Genomic DNA, 19,600 nt, shown 5'->3' on the forward strand with positions numbered 1-19,600 from the left:
CTAGGTATGTCAACCAGTGGTTAACACTAGCTACTCAGGTAATCTTTGCTGTTGTTGTTGTTGTTGTTGTTCTGAAGCCAGCTGCTAACACAACCTAGCTACTTGCCAAGTGTAGTAATAAGAGACACATTAACAAGAGATACAGCAATTAATTACCTGATTTAAAAAAACACATTACAGGCAGGTGCAGCATCAGATTCTACTTTTAATGTATTGGAAATGGTCCCATCTGTTTCTTTGGCTTGAAAAATTTGCAGTTAACTCCTAAACTCCACCTAAAAACAGGTTACTGATGGTCGCCATTTTGAAAGTCCAAGATGGCCGCCACAGAGACTTTTTTAAAAAAAAAAGAAAAAAAAGAAAGGAAACATTGGTTTTGGGGTTTGTCGCACTCTAAGCTTTCCAAAAATGTATAGTTTATAAACTCCCATAAGATTTTGAACAAAGGTTGAAATCAGGACATAGTGAACCTGACTATACTGTTATTTTAGATTTTAGTCTTTTAGATTCTGGATCAAGATTCAGGAGCTGTGGGACAAAAATACATTTTCACAAAGCTTCCAGGATCTCTGAAGCAACAGCAGACTGACTGGAATTTAAAACTTTGTTTCTTGGTTGTGAAATAGTACATCATAGGTTTGTTTTGCATGTTTTCTTTTAACCTTTCTTACCTGACTTGCATGGAGTCATATTTGTGTCAAAATCCCTGGTTTGCAATGGGACATTCTAAAGCACATGAATCATGCTTTGCAGAGAAATTGTTGGAAATTTAATTTGAGAAAAGTCATTCTCATATTTGCAACTATCCACAAATATTAAGTGCTCAGTATTAACCTCCATATTAACTTGATCCAGATACCATTCTTCTGGTGCTCCCTTAGTGACTACTGGACATCGGACTAGACACAAAACAGCCAATCAGAAATTACCTACTTTTTTTTCCACTTATCCTTTTTATTGATTTGTCCACAGAGTACAATACATTCTTACATAGAAACAAATCCCAACTGGTCCATTGTTACAATTCCTAATTTTTGTTCAGCCACACCTCAGTAAATGAATATTGAAACCAAAATTCAAGTAGCATGTGTCAAGCAAAGGTAAAAACCGGCTAATCCAGGGTAAATAGGAAACAAATGTAATTTTAAATAATTAAGACAAATAAATTGTCCTGGTTGTGATTTACCTGATCCTATGGTTTCTGTTTTCTTTCCTCTCTTTACTTGGTTGCTTTTTAGAGTTGTTTCTGGAGAAATGCTTGACTATATACATAAAATGAAAAAAAAAAAAGAAAAAAGAACGTAACAAAAGATGGAACATAAGATGAACAGAGCATGTGAAATATTTTTTTGTGTTAAAAAGTTCCATTGCAGGCTCAGCATTAACACAGATATAATGCCACGGAATTTAAGATCTGTTGTTTTACCTTTCCTTTTGTAACGAGGACCATAATGAAAATAAATGTGTAGTTTTATTGTGTTTATATTCTAAACAATGTAAGTGTATGTCAGGACTAGTGACTACAGTCTTGTATGTACCTATATTATTACTAAATAAATCCTTATCTATTATTAATTCTTGTTTAGGTATATAGACGTCCCCAGAGGTAATGACAGTGGTAATGCAGTAATACATAAAAACAAGACCTATGGACACCTGAGAAAGAAAATAAATATTCCAGATATTCTACAACAGTATTCATGTTATTTATTATTAGCATTAGCATTGTGTTGCTCAGCTCAGTTAAGATGGACTTGCCATCATCACAGCTACATAAACATTAAATTGCTACAAGGACAGTGATAGGAGTCCATATGTAACCTTTGGAACCACCTTTTTTTCTGGTGTGTGTTATGGCCTGATATTTTGTGATGATCTATTTGTGCTTGTGCATTTATTGCATCCAAAAACTGTTAAAACGTAGATAAGTTGTAAGTGGTAAACTCATTGTTTATTCTATAACTATACAGTATTGCCTTTGTGTAGTCGAAGTAGAAGTCCACATTTCCACAACTACTTAATCACTGAAAATACACCCCCACACCCTTTAGTATCTTTTCTGCATCACATGATGATCAAAGATAGAATAAAAATGCTTCAGGGTTCCGAAAAAACCCAACTAAAGACCTCATTACAAACATCATGAAAAACAATGAGAGGGAACATTTGGGTTCTCCTTGAAGTCACAATAAAATTAATTTTATCCTGTTTTACATGAACTATGCACAGCAGGACTGAAGTGTTTGGCCAAAGAGGGTAGAAATCAGGCACCTTTAAAGGATGGAAGGATTTGAATAGATGGATATGAAATCGGTACTATCAGCCCCGTCACTTTGGACTCAGCTCACAGGTAAGTATATTCTATAGGTGAAAAAATATCCATCTTTATGAGGGAAAGTAGAAGTCTTTGGTCAACATTGAGACGATACAGGGTATCTGCTTCTTGCCACTAAATCCAGGTAGGTTGGAGGAGGACTCAAAGAATAGCGCCACCTTGCGGTTGACCCGGGTCATGATCTGCATCAGCTCGAGCTCTCCACTGAAACGCTGCAACATCTCGCACAACGACTGCATGAACCAGGAGCCGTTGTATGTGTTTCTCCATGAGTAGTAGCCTGAAGGACAATACTGTGTTAACGCTGTACAAACATACTGGATACCAGCTTTATGCGGATATAAGCTAGTGTGTGTGTGTGTGTGTGTGTGTGTGTGTGTGTGATTAAATGTATACAATGTAGTTTTTTTTGAAAGGGCAGAAATATCAACGGGACTAAAAAAAGTTACCTGGAGCAGTGGAATACGCATACAGGAAATCTGCCTCCACAGGAATCCTCGCTGATGTTTGCTCCTCTACACTGTCGGCTTCGATAAGGCTTCCATCGTCCAGTTCTGACCCACGGCACGCCTAAAGGGGAATCCAGGTATGCGTACATTAACTGCACTGGTGTTTTATGGTAGCACTGAGACTCTGTAGATGGGGCTTGTTGTTTAAAATGTACAATAACAACCAGTGGTGGTTGTTATCATTTACTCAAGCACCTTAAGCGAAAGATTTAATTGGAGTCACATCTCTGTGATATCTGTGATGAAAGCTGCAAACAGCACTACCACAGGCCAAGTATTGGCCCGTTCCGAACAGGCATGTTTTGAAGGCTACACTAATCAAGTTGTACAAGAAGCATATGTTACTACTGAGAGCCCTTTTGCAAACTTAGACAAAGTATATAAATTCTTACACTACATGACGAGCATCTACAAACAGTGGTAGCAGGGATTTTGGAAATCAGTGTCCTCTTCAAGCATTTCAAGACACATGATGCAAGTGATGGCCTAAGATGCACAGGTATGTGTCAACTCCTACAAGTGTGTGGTAACGCTGGTATATTTGACTAACCTGTATGAAGAAGAGCTTCGGCTTCCCCACCAGACCCATACAGCGATTTCCTTTAAAGTATTTCGTCAGCTCTTCAAACTTTTCACAGCCGTCAGTGCCGTATATTATCCCCTCATCTCCGTGACTTAGCAATACACACGCAAATGATGCACTTTTACTGTGGTCCTCCATGGATACTAGAGACACAAGAATAGATGGAAAACAAAGAGTCACATCACCAGTCCAGATACTCTTTCCTCACTCCCTTGTCGGGTGCCATCTAGTGGTGGCTGCATGCTCCTGAGTCTATACAAGTGCAGCAAATATCAGCTGATAAGTGAGCACCAACAATGAAAAACAACATGACTGTCAACAGTCAGTGATAACCTAATCAGTTTACATATTGATTCTGCTGTGTAAGAGAATAGATAGCATCTTTCTTTAAAGGGGAACTCCAATATGTTATCTCCGTGGCCTAGGAAAGTTCAATCAGTATTTGTGAACATGAGCTACTCTCTCTAAAACCAGAAACCAGAGAAGTAAGTCTCAAACTTGTGATGTCATCAAGTATAACGTCTCCATAAACAATGAATAGGAGACTGATTTCATTCTATTTTCATGTTTTTAGCTTTGAAATAGAAAATGTACCCATACAGACAATATTTGGTTGTTTAGACTTTCGGTAGAGAACTCCTCTGTCACGCACATAAAAAGAAACAGCTTTGAGAAAGCGCTGTCTTACTCGGTTCCTTTTTAGCTATCTAAACTCTTGTCTAGACTTTATACCCTATAACATCACTTATTTGTGTTTTAGCACCCTGTTTTGCTTTTTTCATTTAGGAGAGCATTCTTCATGTTTACTAATATTTTTGGACAACATGTATGAACGTGTAATAATATGTATGAATTTCAAAAATGCGTATTTCCCCTTTGACACAGTGGCAACTTCAAGTAAATGAAAAACTGTAACTTCTATTACCATCTCGCAACAGTTGTTTCATCTGTTCCACGGTCTGATCATTGGCCACCTGGCACTTATATCCCAGCTTAGAGAAGATCTGCACAGCAGCAGCAGCATCCACATCCGTCCCGTTACGGGCATTCATCCCTAAAGAAAAGACACACAAACACACAAGGACAAATGCAGTAGACAGCAGCTACAATATGGTCCAATGACCAGGGATGTGAGCTCTCCAGCACTGAGTCTGAGACTAAAGCAACACAACCTGAACCTTCTGAACTCACACTACCTGACACTTTGGACAGCTACTGTTTTATATTGTAGACCAAAGAGAGCAGAGAGCTTAGACTGAGTGACTTTTCCTGTTGCTGTCTCTTAACTCATTGTGTGTGTGTTTATGTAAATGAAATGGCAAACACACCTAATTACTGTGACTTCACTTAGTAAGTGAAAACAGAGGAGGCAGACGTGGCATGGCTATGTTGAGGCTTTCAAATGCACTCATGACAACTAATGCTTTTTCTTGTTTGTTATCTGCACCCAGTTATGCACACTTAATTCAAAAATATGGAGTAGATGTGTGGAACAAGTAGGTCCATCAAAAAGGTTTTTTGTTTTTGTTTTTTTCCTTACAGCGGACATTTTTGACTTTCAAAGTTGGAAAGGAACAGGTGTTATTAAAGGCTCTGTTATATTCAAAGGCCACAACAGTGACAACTTTTAAATGCACAAAGTATTCTGGTTTTTGCCCTTATTCTGAAAAAGACAATATTCCTACTAAGCTGTTGACATGGCAAATGAATGAGGAATATTCCACTAATATTCCTGTTTACATGCAGCCGAACATACTTCGAATAATGTAATCTCAGATGTTGGTTACCACATCTAAATGGAATAATGAAACAGCTGTCGCTTGCGCCAGAATTTGTTCAAAGTTTTCCAGCACAGCCTCCCACTTTCATTCCTTTAACCACTTTCCTGAAAAGGTCACGATTATGAAATTTGCACATATCCAAAACCTGTTTATATGAAGTTCTTCCTCATATTTAAAAGTAGCTGTGTTTCTCTTTCCAATCAGAAATGTGGGCTTTTCTTTTGGACAGAATCTCTACACAACAGTCTTACAAACTGTCGGCTTTTTGGTTTGTGTACATGTACACAATCCATGACAACCCACAGACCTGACTGTAAGGAGGCCATGTGTCACAAACTGCAGTGAAAACCCCAACTGAGACAGATATTCCAAATTCGCTCTACAGGTGTCCAAGGACTGCTGTTGAAACCCGAATAATATCGGCATATGCAACATGTCTTTAAATGCTACACTGAGAATTAGGCCAAAGTCTGAATATCCAAACAGTATATGCTCTTTACGTACATGACCAGTATCAAACTCACCGCATTGTCATTTCGAAAATATAGCAAAATATTAGTGTGCATGTAAATGTACTCAGTGTGACAGTCAGCCAGCATGCACACTACCAAGACCCTGAAACTGAAGCAGCTAAATGGAATCGAGCCATCATTCATTCATGTTATGATTCACACCTGTGCTCTTCCAACTGAGACATGTCAAAACGTCCTCCGTGGAAAAATACCTACTTTATCTGTTACAGGCTTGAAATCACAACTTGGTTTCAGTCACATTCCTCCCATCTTGGTTTCGGTCATCCCATCTCCCATCTAAAATCGATCTACTCTCTTACAAGGTTGTGCATCTGGCTCCTGAGATTAAATCTGGAGTAACATGCCAGGTCATTGCTCTAGATTCTTCACCCGTGGATATCTAGACAATGGTTTTAGAAAGTATGGAAATCTGGGTGATATACAGACACATGTGAGAATTGTTTGTTGTCTACATCATTAGATTCACAGAACATTTTTCAAGTGAACATGAAATGAAATAGACAGGTGTGTGTGCATCATTGTGTGTGTGCATGTGTGTGTGTGTGTGTGTGTGTGTATGACACTTGCTGAATGGGTGCAGCTACCTGTGTCCCTGTCGAAGTTCTTATTGTTGATAATGAGACACTTCCCGAGGCAGGGGTAGTCCATCTTGTAGCGGAAAGGGTCAGAGCCTGCTGTTTTACCGCTGGGGGCAGAGTCCACTTCCTCAGGAGTCTTACCATTGCCTGCGGGTTCTTTACCCGACCTGAAAATGTACACACACACACACACACACACACACACACACACACACACACACACACCCTTAACAACAGTCTGAAATCTGAGGAACTTGTTTAGCAACGTCACACGACATTTTAATCCGCCCGTCACAGCACGCTGTTTGATTGCATTATCAAAACCGCGCCGCTAATATTTCGGCCTTGCTTTTAACTTATTCCACCAAATACCGAATGTGTATTCCTATGTGCATCCCTATTTTTTGGAATATCTCATTATACAGGGTGATGTGTTAAAGTACCGGTATTATAAATGTTTCAACAACTGAGTCAATGTGACATAATCTTTTTTTTTTTTTTTTTTTATCTTAAATTTAGCATTTTCACACCTTTCTCATCTATCAGGCATTCAACTCTTTCAAAAAGAAAAACAAGGGCAGAAACTCCCATCTAGCAGTTTATGTATGAAAGTGACTGACTGACTAATTTGAGAGGTTAAATAAAAATATTACACATAGCAATTTTAAAAGGGCCTGCACACCTGTAGTACACGAACACAGCTTGTTTCAACTTGATTGTGTGGGAGTGTGCAGACTGCGTTTGATTTACATCTTCCTCACACTCCCGTTAGCTTTGTTGCATCAGCCAGGGCAGGACAAACTACACCTACATCATCCGTATCATGCACGGAGTGCAGCAAGGCTCTGCCCACCTTTAACCTAAGCAGAGGTCTAAGTCAAAATATCTGTGCAAGTGTGCAGGGCCCTCAGAGTCATCAAATGCTACCTGCATGGGACTAATTACTCTATTTTCAACAGATAATACATACAGGTTTAGCTACAGAATATATGTGCAATCAGATAGTCATCACCGAACAATAATTACCTCTTTCTAAACAGCTTTAAGGCGTCCACAGTATCCCCACCGCTCTGCACGCCACCATCGCCACGAGGCTCAGCCATGTTCCTGCAGGCATGAATGCATACAGACAGTGATCAGAAGGAACCACATGAAGAGACCAACTTGTTTCTAGATTCACAATCCATCTTTCTCAACCACTTCCTGCTATTAAGTATCTTGCACTCTGTCAAAGCATGTGCAAGGTTTATGAAATTACAGAACTTTCAATGCCATTTAAAACAAACCTTTTCTCTTATCGGCAAAAGCAACTTCAGAACCACTGACACTGATTAATATATACAATTCGATAGCTGAGCTTTCACACGATTATTTTTAATTGTTCAAATACTGCTGAATGCTGGAATGAAACTCTTAATATCTTTCCAGAAAAAAAGCAAATAACAATGACAGCTATAGCATGACCAACAATACTGGGGAGTTTACATGTCATTATCCTTTTTTTTTTATAACAATAGCTATGTAACATAATACCATGACATAAACAGAAAGCAAAAGCCCTCAAAAGAACAAACAAACAAAAAAAACCTTAGATTTCCAAGAACTGGACAGGTTTTCGTTACAGTAAGTAGTTTAGCCAATTTCGTTAGTCATCCAGATCCAACCAGAACAGTCACCCTCTATATGGCATGTGCTGTATGGAATACCCATTGTTTGTGTCCCCCCAGTTACATGAAATATATTCTATGTTAAAGGCGGTGGTCTTTGTTTTAAGTGAGGTGGCCCATCTCCGCTCTTCCATAAAACACTGCTATATTTATTGGTTTTTAGCTAGTCTGTAACAAGTTTGCTCACAAAAATCACAGAAACACTTTGCTTACTCACCACAAGTGATATTTTGGCACAGATCTTGTTTCCTTCCACACAAGGACTATTTCTTAAGTAGAAAGCAATTCCAGTGAAAACTTGTGACAGTGAGGTCTGTCTGTCCGGTGTTTTGGGCAGCTGAACAAAAGTTTATTTACCACCATCAAGGATGGTAGCAGGAATTTCAAAGAGACCCAAGAAGACAGCTAGGCTATCTGGGGAAATGTATTTTTTTACTTTGCAATTTTGGTGAAGTAAATGACGTCCGTTTAAAGATTATAAAAAGAAAAATATTTTTCCTTGACAAATGGCATCAACTTATTAAGTGTAATGTATTATTTGAAAACTTTGGTTACTAGTTACTTTACAAATTAAATTTTTTGAGCACAGCCAATGTTAAAAAATACAAGTGCAGCTGAAATGATTGGTCAGTTAAATATAAATTAAATACATTCTGATAATCATTTAAGACTTTTTCCATGCAAAAACAATTGTGGTTCCAGCTTTGCAAACATGAAGACCTGCTGCTTTTCTTTTAATCATTTCTATTAATTAGATTTATTAAATTGATTTAAAATGTTCTGCATTGAGTTTCATACAGAATCAGACTTCAAACTCAAAACCAGTGAACCACAAAGGGCAAAACCACGATGGCTGATTCAAACCAGACTACTTCTTCCTGGAAGCTGATCACAGTTAGTCTTTTTTTACTGTGGTTAGTATGGTGAACACCATGGAGGGATAATACCTGTACCTGATTATGTATAAATCTTTCATTACACCATGGTATCTTGCGCTTCACCAAAAACCTTAAATGTATTATTTATAAAACAATATGTACACCTTGCAATAAATAAGTTACAGTGGGCAACATGCAATAGTGTTAGGTTATGATGTAAGTGAAACTCCTCTGACATGCCAGTAAGACTTGTAATAGTGCCCTGTATTGTGCAACGTTTGGTCAGTAGGAACCGAAAATGATACATGTTCTTTATCACCATGACTCTCTGTTTTTAACTGTGTCCAACTGCGTAATCCAGCTGTCAAATGCATCTGAAGTTAACGACACATTCATCGAGCTCCATGCTGCATATCAGGGTGTAACGTTAGCGTTAATGTTCACAGATACTCTTCTCTGTTAAAGAGGTTAGTGGGAGCACTGGTACAAAGGTTAATGTAACCTCTGTTGTCTTTACAGCGTCATGTCTGTATGCCTCTATCGATTCAAAAACAGTGTGGTCATTCACATATGAACTGTGACCTTAGCCTCTCTCCTTCAGGAAGAAATATAAAGTACAACGGACACATATTAGCGCTGCTAGCTAACGTTAACTGACACATGAGATTCACAGGGCTACAAATGACCAACAAATATAACGTAAGGTGACATCCAACTAACTTATAGTATCTGTCCTAAGAGACATTTCGTTCAGCTCTGTAGTTTTAAACACCGAATGAAGTCACAACTACACTCTCCAGTTACATGCTCAACGTCACATCTTTAAACTAATTTATTCCAGGTGCTAACTCATTAACGTTACCTGCAGTGGGCGAAGTTACCAGAAGTGCAAACTCATATGGCCACTCCTGTTTAACTACAGCAAACACGACAAAGTAGCGCTTCGTCAAACGCTACGTGTGGATAATAATTAAAAATGTATACACTTTTACCAAAATTAACGTACCTTTCTTGTGAGACGTTGGTGGAAATAGTTGTTAGCAAGCCTCCCTCCTTATCATGAATACAAGGAAATGTCAAACTGTTCAAAGTACTGGCCTAAAACTCTCAGCCAATCAGGAATGCCGTTTCCTATGTGGGCGGGAGAAACCACACAGAGCCCTGAAGACTGTCATGTATCATCCTGACCAATCCATGGACGTGTCAATACATGTTAAGGAATCCAGAAACCGAAAATACTGTATTGAATGAACATGAGCATTTAATGCATCTGTCAGAGAAAATTACTCATACAAATGAAACCAGTTTGACTACAAATATTCAATTACACCCCCTAATTAAATTTTATATTCTTCTGTAAGAAAAACACAGGGGAAAAAAATCCTCCTATTATCATTATTTTTACTATTATTATTTGCATTTGTATTTATAATACTTACAGTATTGATTTTATCTAGCAGTGACTCTAAATCCAAACCTATGATCCAAAGAAATTCAAGCTGGTTTGAGTATTAAAGGGATAGTTCAGTTTTTTTTTTAAAGAGGGGTTGTATCAGGTATTTAGCCATAGTCAGTGTATTACTTACAGGAAATGTCTATTGACACACCCACAGTTTGGGGAAAGGGCTTGAGTGCTGACACAGAAGCTCAGCAATACACTGCTGTGGATGGGATCAGCAGCAAAACATATTTTAGCCACCCTCCAAAAAATCCCACCTTATACAATAAATATCAGTTTAGGTATAAGCTATATTGAGAGTATTACAACTGTTTTACCTTTCAGACAACCCATTCCAACGGGGAAGTTGTCAACAGCTCCACATCTAGCCCCAAACTCCAATGACATAAGCAGTAATTTTGGTTTACACAGGAGCTGGTGGTCTACCACTGTGTTGATCAGTTAAGACCCTGACACTCCAAGCCAATGGTCAACCGTTGGTCAAAGTTGGGCCATTGGTGAGCGTCTGCCGACTTTGTCGCAGCTGTGTGTCTCATACCATTACCCCTTGTCGCCCCCTGTTGGTTTGGTGTGCCTGGGCCTTTAGTTAGTTTGTGTTATTGTGTGACTTTGGTGTATAGGGTCAGCTCAGATTCACCAATGTCACACAATAACAAGAAAACAAACTCTGACCAGCAGTTCCTGTGTTCAGCGACGTTAAATCATTATTTTTTTTTTTAAATCAAAGCAATGTAACTGCTTTAGTTCCCCGTTGGAAATTGCTGTCTGGCGGAAAGGTAAAGCAGTGAAAATACTCTAAATGCACTTAAACTGATAGACTGTTTTAGGTGGGACCTTTTTGGATGGCTACAGTATGTTTTATTGCTACTCCATTGACAGCAGTACATTGCTGAGCTTCTGTGTCAGTAGTCCTGCCTGCTTCTCCAAACGGAAGGCGTGTTGACTGCCATCTATAGTAGGTAATACATTGACCATGGATAAGTAACTCATATGACCCCACTTAAAAAAAAAAAAAAAGAAGTATCCCTTTAAGGCTTTAAAGGTTCCAGCAGCCTTAGTATTGCTCATAATATCTTAAGTCTTTATTGTGTGGATTGCGTATTTGTATGACACAGCAAATTATTTCTGAGTCTTATTCTTCGTCAGTCGGTTATTGGTTCCTCCCAGCTGATGCTTCGCTGCCTGAATATGCTTGGTCTCCAACAACAGAGCCGGCAAGCTGGACGCTCCATACTGGACAGGAGGAGAAGAGGGAAAGATTTATTAAAACCCTTGAAAAGCATCAGCTGTGCATTAAGACAAAAAGATTGTATTACTAAAGCTGTGGCCAAGACACATGAGTAACGAGGCAGTATTCAGGTCATGATTTCCATTATTTCTAAAGTCATTATTCACATCATCAGAGCATGTGTAATGTGTGTGTTTACCTTCTCTTTTGCTTTGGGGTGTTTGTGTCGGTAGTCCAGGTATTGTCTGTTGAGCTCTCTGATGTCATTCAGGAAGGCTTGGCCTCGTCTCAGATCAGCTAATCGGGTTTTAAGTTCAGCTTTCTCTTTTTGCAGCAGCCACACCTGCCTCTCGGCCCTGACCAGTCACACAGTGTAAAGGTCATAGTGAGTACTGGGATGGAAACAAACTTTACAGGAATATTTACTTTTGAGGAAAGGCAGGTCAATAATGATTGTTTTTTACAATGAAAAGACATTTTTGTGTTAATTATGCATATAACTAGTAACAACATGGATGCTTTAATGACTGAATTATTTTAGAAAGATTTACATTTAGTTTATAGACACAAAATCCTTACATTAATCTCATTCTGTGGAAATAAAATTGGTGTGTGTGTGTGTGTGTGTGTGTGTGTGTGTGTGTGTGTATCTGAATTCCCTCTCACCTCATTAGTTCTTGTTTGGCATTCAACAGTTTCTGTGTCTTTGTACGGATCAAAGAACCCACCTGACACACAGGACAGAGGACATAGTAAACACAGACCATGGTATCTGACTTTTGCTGCATCCAAATCATATACTTTGCACTACAAACACAATATGAGTACTGTCATTAAGCACACTTTTGTGATAAATTAACATTAGAATGTATCTTTTGGATGCACTGAGCTTCACACCACTACTAGCAATTTAAACATGAATAAAAAAATATATTACACCAGGCAAAGTAAAACCTAATACTTGCACTTAAATTTTTGTTTTGGACACTGTCTGCTCTGAGCGTTGTCGTATAGCATCTATTGTGGGATAATTATGCCAACTTATTGTCCATTGTTTGCATACTTTATTTACCAGAAATAGTGCTCAATTCACGTACTATTGTTTACGAATTAAGGTTTCCGACATATAAATAAATCTCATATAGTGTATTTAGCATACTAAATGGCATGCTTGTATGGAATTTTGGACACAGTCTGAGTCTAAAGCCATGCTAGCAGCTCTGTGAGGCTAGACATGTGCACACAGTGGTATTTTGTGCTAAATGCATCAGCACAATAACATGCGCATAATGGCAGTGCTACCATGCTAATGTTAACTGCATACTGTTTACCATGTTCACTTTCGTAGTGGCGTGTTAGCAAAAACCTAGTCGTCATAGTTACCTTGGCATTTTCTCTTTTTAAAACCTTAAACTCCTTGAAAGAAGAGATCTGGAAGACAAAAAACAGAGAACATACATGAGTTTGATTTAAATTCTGATATTAATCAGCATCATTCACTTCTGTGTCGTAGTATGATCACATTTATTGTTGACTCAATATCACGCTGGTGTCTTAGGGGCTTATTTTTGAGTAAAACACCAAACAACTCATTTCTTTGTGTACCATTTTTTTAGCACATAAAGGTGGTTATAAATTATCAATTTGTTTTTGTGAATCTGCGGTTTAAAATCCAGTGTGTTTAGATCCTAATTGGCACTTTAAATCAACAACACCTTGCAAGAATTCATGCACATTAGCCTTAGCCTGATGATTCAAAAACTGATAAAGCATAGCACTGTCTTCCTGTGTTTCACAACAAACAACTCTTTCACAATGTCACGTGCGACACAATGCTTAAACAGTTTAGAAATTTGTTTGTAATTCTGTCCTAGATTCTCTAATTGGGGGTCTATTTCTTTACACCCAGACTGAGTCAAGTGTATGTTCAGTATATTCATTTATCTCTGGTGAACAACAGTAAATCTAAACCTCTAAATGCCAACCAGAAACATTTTGAAAACTACACAGAGTCCAGTTTCTCTTTTGCTTTAACTCCTCTTTATCAAATATTAAATAGAATTTTGAGAGTCTGACCTTTGTCAATAGTTCCTCTTTCACAGTGGAGGAGAAAGAATCGATGGAGTGTTTGACTGCTGCAGACTCCACGGACTCCCTGAAAAACAAACGCACATCAAAACAATGTAACCATCTCTAACTGCAAGATTTGCAAAAGAAATATTAAAATTGTTAACAGAAGTGAGAATAGAAGTATTTATTATATGGTGACATGAAATGGAAGGGTAGATTAGAGGCTACTTGTTTAAATGTCTAAATATACCTGTACTGGTCACAGAAGTCAAGGAAGGCATCCAGCACCACATCTAACTCTGTTCCTCCCTGATGACCACGTCTCTTCTGTCTCTGCTCATCAGTGTTGGCCTTCTCAATTTCTCCAGATGCACTGCCTTCATGTGGAAGAATTAGGTTTCGGTTGTTTAAGTTTCATGAGGAATGGTAAACAGTGATGTCTGACTTTGCAGCGTAGCCTCTTGAGCTCTTTTCCCTTACCTGATGAAGACTTTCTAGATTTAGACTTATCAGATGAAGACTTTTTAGTTGTGCCAAGACTATACACCCTGGCCTTATTTGGACTTGGGCGCTGAATAAATAACATAAAGCAAAAAACAAAAACAAACAAAGTTAAGAGTCAGGATGTTGGCCCCATTCCTGTTGATGCTAGGTTCCTGGCTACAACAATCTGTGGAAGTCGCTCCTTACCCAACTCCTGTCCTCATCTACCTCTTCCTCCTCACAGGAGGACAGGACTTTCTTACGTTTCTGCTGGGCTGTGCCAGCGTCAGAGTCCTCCTGGAAGAAAAAACAGCATAACACTGCCTCAGTATACTGTAAGTACAGTCTCCACTCAAAGGTGCTGTATGTAACTTTCAACATGTAGTGATCGTTTTTTATTGCCAACAGGTGAACATACCGTAACGTTACTTAAAAAACCTGACTCTCTTTGTTGCCTATAACAGCCTGTGGACTGATTACTGTAAAGACTCGGGAGGAATTTTTTTTAGAAAATCCAAAAGAGTTGACGTTATGTGTGATCCCAAGTGCCTTGCCTCCCTTTAGCTCTGCTACAGCGCCAGCAGTGTACAATACTAGCTAACATTAGCTAAGAAATCGAGTCTACAAACGACAACAAACAACCCACCGCAACGCAGTATCCACACATGCTGTGTTCCCATTATATACATTTTGTAGCGACAGCCTGGAGACAGACCTTCAGCAACTCAAATTTGCAGACCAGAGCTGGCCAGTCTGTCTGGTCTGCTCTCCTTCCAGCGATGTAGTATCCTAGTGGCGGGGAGTGAGGCAGAGGGATTGCTGGGTGCAATAGCTAGCTAATCCTTGTTTCATGTGTTGTCTGACAAAAAGTAAATCACCGCCCCCTGGTAAGAAGACAAATCCCACTGGAAACATTGACGTGCGAAATATATTGTGATATTGTGGTTTTAGCTGGCTAATGTTAGCTAACGCTAGCTTGCTTGCTAATGCCGACCAAATGCTAGCTAATGTAGCAAAATACTGTTATGGATGGATAAGGTCTAGGGCTGACCCAAAAAATTCAAAGCTTCAAAGCTTCATTCGATGGCACGGGATTCGATTGTGAAAAAAAATTCTCCTGTTTTTTTTGGGGACCTTGAAATTCAACACCATCTCCGACAAGGAAATAGAAAGCCCGACGTGCAATGAATGGAGACCTATTGTCCTGCTTGAACACAGACAACTAAATTCTTTCAACAATGTGACTCAAAATAATAATAAAATTAACTTTTTTGGGGCTTTTTTTTTGTTTGTTTTGGCTCAGCTCAGGTGCTTGCTCAAGCCAACAGAGTGCGAGCGTGAGCAACGGATTGCTGACTGCAGTGTGGTCACCAGTGTCATTAATAGGGCTGTCAACGAATATTCTAAATTCGAATTTAAATTTGAATTTGAAAAAAAAAAGGACCTTCGAATGTGAAAATTGATATTCGATTGTGGAGAAAAAAAAAAGCAAGAGGTCCGCGGTCATTTATAACGTAATGTTATAGATAATTGTTTTATGTGTTTTAATGTGTAGGTATGTAAATGTTTTCAAAGACGTTTATGTTGAAATAAAAATACCTACAAGTAGTTATGTTTCCTTGTATTAATACATATACAAGTATGTTTCCTTGTATTAGTTTGCCCTCATGTGGACATAATGCGAAAAAAAAAAATTCAAATGGTTCGAACCTATGAGTTATTTTTAGAAGGAATATTCGAACGTCATTTTTGAGCAATTTTGACAGCCCTAGTCATTAATAACAAGGCCCTTCTGAAAGTTGCAAACAGAACCTTTAACTATTGACACAAGATGTTTGTTTCCTCATTTTTCTCTAATGTTGCTTTCATTATGTCTCCAGTAAGACAATTCCGAGTTACTGAAGACATGATTCACTTCTTTACCTTTGACTCTGGGTCACTGGCACTTCCACTTCCTGATTCACTCTTCTTCTTCTTCTTCTTCTTGCCTTTCTTCACCTGCTGATTTTTCACTGGCCTTGTTGGGACACAGAGGCAGATAAATAGTTTAATGGCAAGACAGGATATTAACAAACAGAAAATGCATGGCCAGTGCACCCACATCAGCCAGACTATGATGTGCCACATCATAATTTCTTCAAGTCTCTGTCAGCCTTTTCTCTAATCCCTGTCCTGCTTCCCAACAGTCCCTTGGATTCTTATACTGGATTTACTGCACTTAGTGTTTGACCAAGAATAATGGATGTATTTTTGGGGGCAAGTTATGACTGTGTTTATAAATGTGAGTGTGTTTGTGTGTATATGTATAACTGTATATTTGTTGACACACTGACATGGGTTTATAGGTCTCTACTCAAGAGTATGAAAGAATATGAGCTTTCTTTTTAAATCATTTTAACTATTTTACTCAATAATAGTAATACATTCTTTCTATACCTGATACTTAATTTTCTACACATTTTTTCTAAAAGAAAAGAAAAAAAGCTATGAAGTAACCTCTTTGTGACCTCACCTCGCTGCAGACGTTCCTCCAGTACTTTTCCTACTCCTCTTTTTCTTCTCCCCTTCCTCCTCATCCTCTCCGTCTCTCTCTGTCTCCTTCCTCTTCATGGCAGCTCCGCGCTGTTTAACATTACTTTTCGACGTCTGAGGAACTTCCTTTTTCCCAGCTTTTCCCCTTTTCATCCCTCCCTCCTGTGCAACATTTAAGTCTTCCTCCACGGCGGTACTGTGCAGAGGGTTACCTAGACAACACGAGAGTTCTCTGGTGAGCACAGGATTGGTGGTTTGGCATTATGCTAGACTCTAGGGTTACATTAAAGATTTATGAAGAAACAGAGGCAAAGATAAAGAAAAGAGTTTGCCAGTGTAACTGTGAAATCTGCTGCATTAAAATAATACTTTGTCGAAACTATAGCATGAGGTTAGAAGTAGAAAACCTATTACACAATACAATGCACTATTTATCCATTTATCCATCCTCCGTTAACAACACATAGTTTAACACCCATGTTGTAGCTGTGTGTTTGGCTTCAACTGGTCCCTTTCAAAAAGGTGTTAAATTCAAATGGTTTGTTGCTTTTTCAAGACTCGAGGAGACACAATGACACTGAGATGGATACAGTACAGTGTAAACATTTACCAGAATCTTTCTGCAGTCCATCCAGGAAGCTAGCTATGTCTATTGCAGACAGGTTGGGAGAATCCATATGATCATTAGATGAACCTTTCTGGATGTGAGCACAACATAGCACAATAAGTATCCAATATTTACAGTCAATTAGGACAGCTTTACAGCAAGGTGTGATAACACAGTTGCAGACATAGACATCAGAATGTTGCATGGAAAATTTCCTGCTTGTGTTTTTGACTGAGAGAAAAAAACATACAGTTGACAAGGGAATTCCACATTTTCATTCCTTTGAAAAACAAATTATAGGAATGTTCATCAAATCAGTGGAGCAAATGCGACAGTGACCATTAACCAACTCACCTGACTCTTTTGTTGTGGCACAGGGAGCACTTTAGCTCCTTTGCGCTTTTTGGCACTGTGGAAACAAAGAAGACATGGGCTCTTCATCATTATGAGTCTCAATATTTGCCACCACCAGCAGGTGACACCTCCAACCAAACGACTCTTGTTCCCGAGTCGCTGAGCATCATCCCTGCTGAAGTAGCACAGTTCCCACCAACTCCAAGCTAGTGTTTGATTTTTGAAAGTGTAATAGAGCCTGAAAATCTAAATCCAATCAAATTTGAGCTAAATTTAATCAAAAATGTAATAAAATCGAATAATGTAATATCTTGACCAATACTGTAATACAAAGTCCTGACTGATACTGTCGTAACATTACCACTAATGTAATACCTTTCACATGTTTTTTTTTGTTGCAATAAAATGTAATAAAAATATGGTGTGTTTTTTTTCTCTCTTAAATGTAAAGTATGTTGGTTTATAATACTTACAGTGTCATGTTAGACTACTGACAACACTAATATTTGATGCTGATTTTATGTTTTGGTAATGTAAACTAGATCTAGAGTAGATCTTAGATTAGACACCATCAGAGGATGACTAACGTTACACAAGCGAACGATGAAGACATTCAAATTGATATCAGTCATTCTGAGTCTGCACTGATTTTTTGCCTCAGGTGATATCTAGCCTGATCTTATTACTAAGGTTGCAGCTGTATACTGGTTTCAAGGTATACTGTGATATGAAAGTTGACAGTTATCACACCGTGAACATTTGCTTATCTATGATATTGAAAGAAAATGAAACTGGATGGAGAATCTCACATTTAGTTATTTACAAAAGGAAGATTTTTTTTTTTTACATATACTTACATTAAAAATGGTGTCAAGTTTCAATTTTAGAATTAAATGTTTGTTCAACCAAGAAAAAAAACTCTTCTGTTTTCTTTAAGGGCCATTCTGACTTAAAATAATAATAATTCTGTAATGCCGTCATACCATGAAACCCTGATGTTTTTTGAGACAGTTATGGTACCGTGAAATCTACTGTTGCAAATCTACTTATGACATCTCTTCATTGAATTTGAACTTGAGTAAATTGGACCCCCTTTCTTCCTTTAAAAGTAGAAACGTATTGACTTTTACTCAATTACAACCCCAGGGATTATGATAAGGAGGTCCAATCACAGATTTTCTAGTTTTTAACTTGCCTGACTCAAAAAGTTTGAGAACTAAGTTACCACTTAAAAATATTACATTATATATATATATATATATATATAAAACCATTTCGATCAAGGTAAGTGCAATTTTTATAGAATTTCCGGGGGTTATTTTAAGGAAATTATTCAACAATGGGGGCTTATTCTGTCAGATAGTTTGACCACTTTGTTGTTCTGTTCCTACGCACGTCTTACTCCAAATTATTTTACGTTATTTACGTTAGAGTGGCGAAAACACGACTTAATTCATTAAGTTGTAGCTTAGCTGGTGTACATGAGTGTACATGCCGAAACTAGCAGCACAAAAGGTGACCCGGCTTGTAAGGCAAGTGTATAACGTTAACGTTAACGTTACTAATATCATACGTAATGTGTAACGTTAAAGGTAAATTTCCCAGTAACTTAGGTAAGTAGTGCGACGTCATACTTCTTAAGGAAATGTGACTTTACCAACAAACGAGAGTGGTGTGTATCATATATACATATGCTTTTTGCTAACGTATAGCTCATAATTAATCTTTCTCACCTCATTTGGACCCACTTTGGCTCAGCTAAGTAGCGACTTTGTTTTGTAAACACTCCGTAGCTTGGTTGAAACCGCTTCCCGCGAATTGATTCAAGTTCCGGACTGTACCATTCCAGATACACAGGGGTGGACAGTAGTACAATTTGTTACGACGAAAAATTCAGTTTCAAAATTAAAGTTTGTGAGGATAGAATTAGAACGCGAAATGTTTAATTTTGCCGGGAAATAATATGGATACGTTTTATTTAAAATAAATATTTGCACCGAAAA

General features: G+C 38.2%; 2 protein-coding genes across 2 annotated transcripts; both read right to left on the reverse strand.

Annotated features, from left to right (window-relative positions):
• Window positions 1-930: 930 nt before the first annotated feature.
• Window positions 931-9,991, reverse strand: LOC126388674 (caspase-3-like). Its single transcript, XM_050041894.1, has 7 exons — window positions 9,871-9,991; window positions 7,346-7,426; window positions 6,326-6,486; window positions 4,353-4,481; window positions 3,395-3,570; window positions 2,785-2,905; window positions 931-2,615 (listed from the first exon to the last, which is right to left on the reverse strand). The coding sequence occupies exons 2-7, from the start codon at window positions 7,420-7,422 to the stop codon at window positions 2,386-2,388; spliced, it is 894 nt and encodes a 297-aa protein (XP_049897851.1). The 5' UTR covers window positions 7,423-7,426; window positions 9,871-9,991; the 3' UTR covers window positions 931-2,385.
• Window positions 9,992-10,101: 110 nt separating this feature from the next.
• On the reverse strand, window positions 10,102-19,433 carry cenpu (centromere protein U). Its single transcript, XM_050041893.1, has 13 exons — window positions 19,331-19,433; window positions 17,598-17,652; window positions 17,247-17,334; window positions 16,617-16,848; window positions 16,028-16,121; window positions 14,312-14,401; window positions 14,102-14,192; window positions 13,872-13,998; window positions 13,628-13,706; window positions 12,935-12,982; window positions 12,218-12,279; window positions 11,751-11,907; window positions 10,102-11,556 (listed from the first exon to the last, which is right to left on the reverse strand). The coding sequence occupies exons 1-13, from the start codon at window positions 19,333-19,335 to the stop codon at window positions 11,443-11,445; spliced, it is 1,242 nt and encodes a 413-aa protein (XP_049897850.1). The 5' UTR covers window positions 19,336-19,433; the 3' UTR covers window positions 10,102-11,442.
• Between the last annotated feature and the right edge of the window lie 167 nt (window positions 19,434-19,600).

Source organism: Epinephelus moara, chromosome 4, assembly GCF_006386435.1.
Source record: "Epinephelus moara isolate mb chromosome 4, YSFRI_EMoa_1.0, whole genome shotgun sequence".
NCBI lineage: Eukaryota > Metazoa > Chordata > Actinopteri > Perciformes > Serranidae > Epinephelus > Epinephelus moara.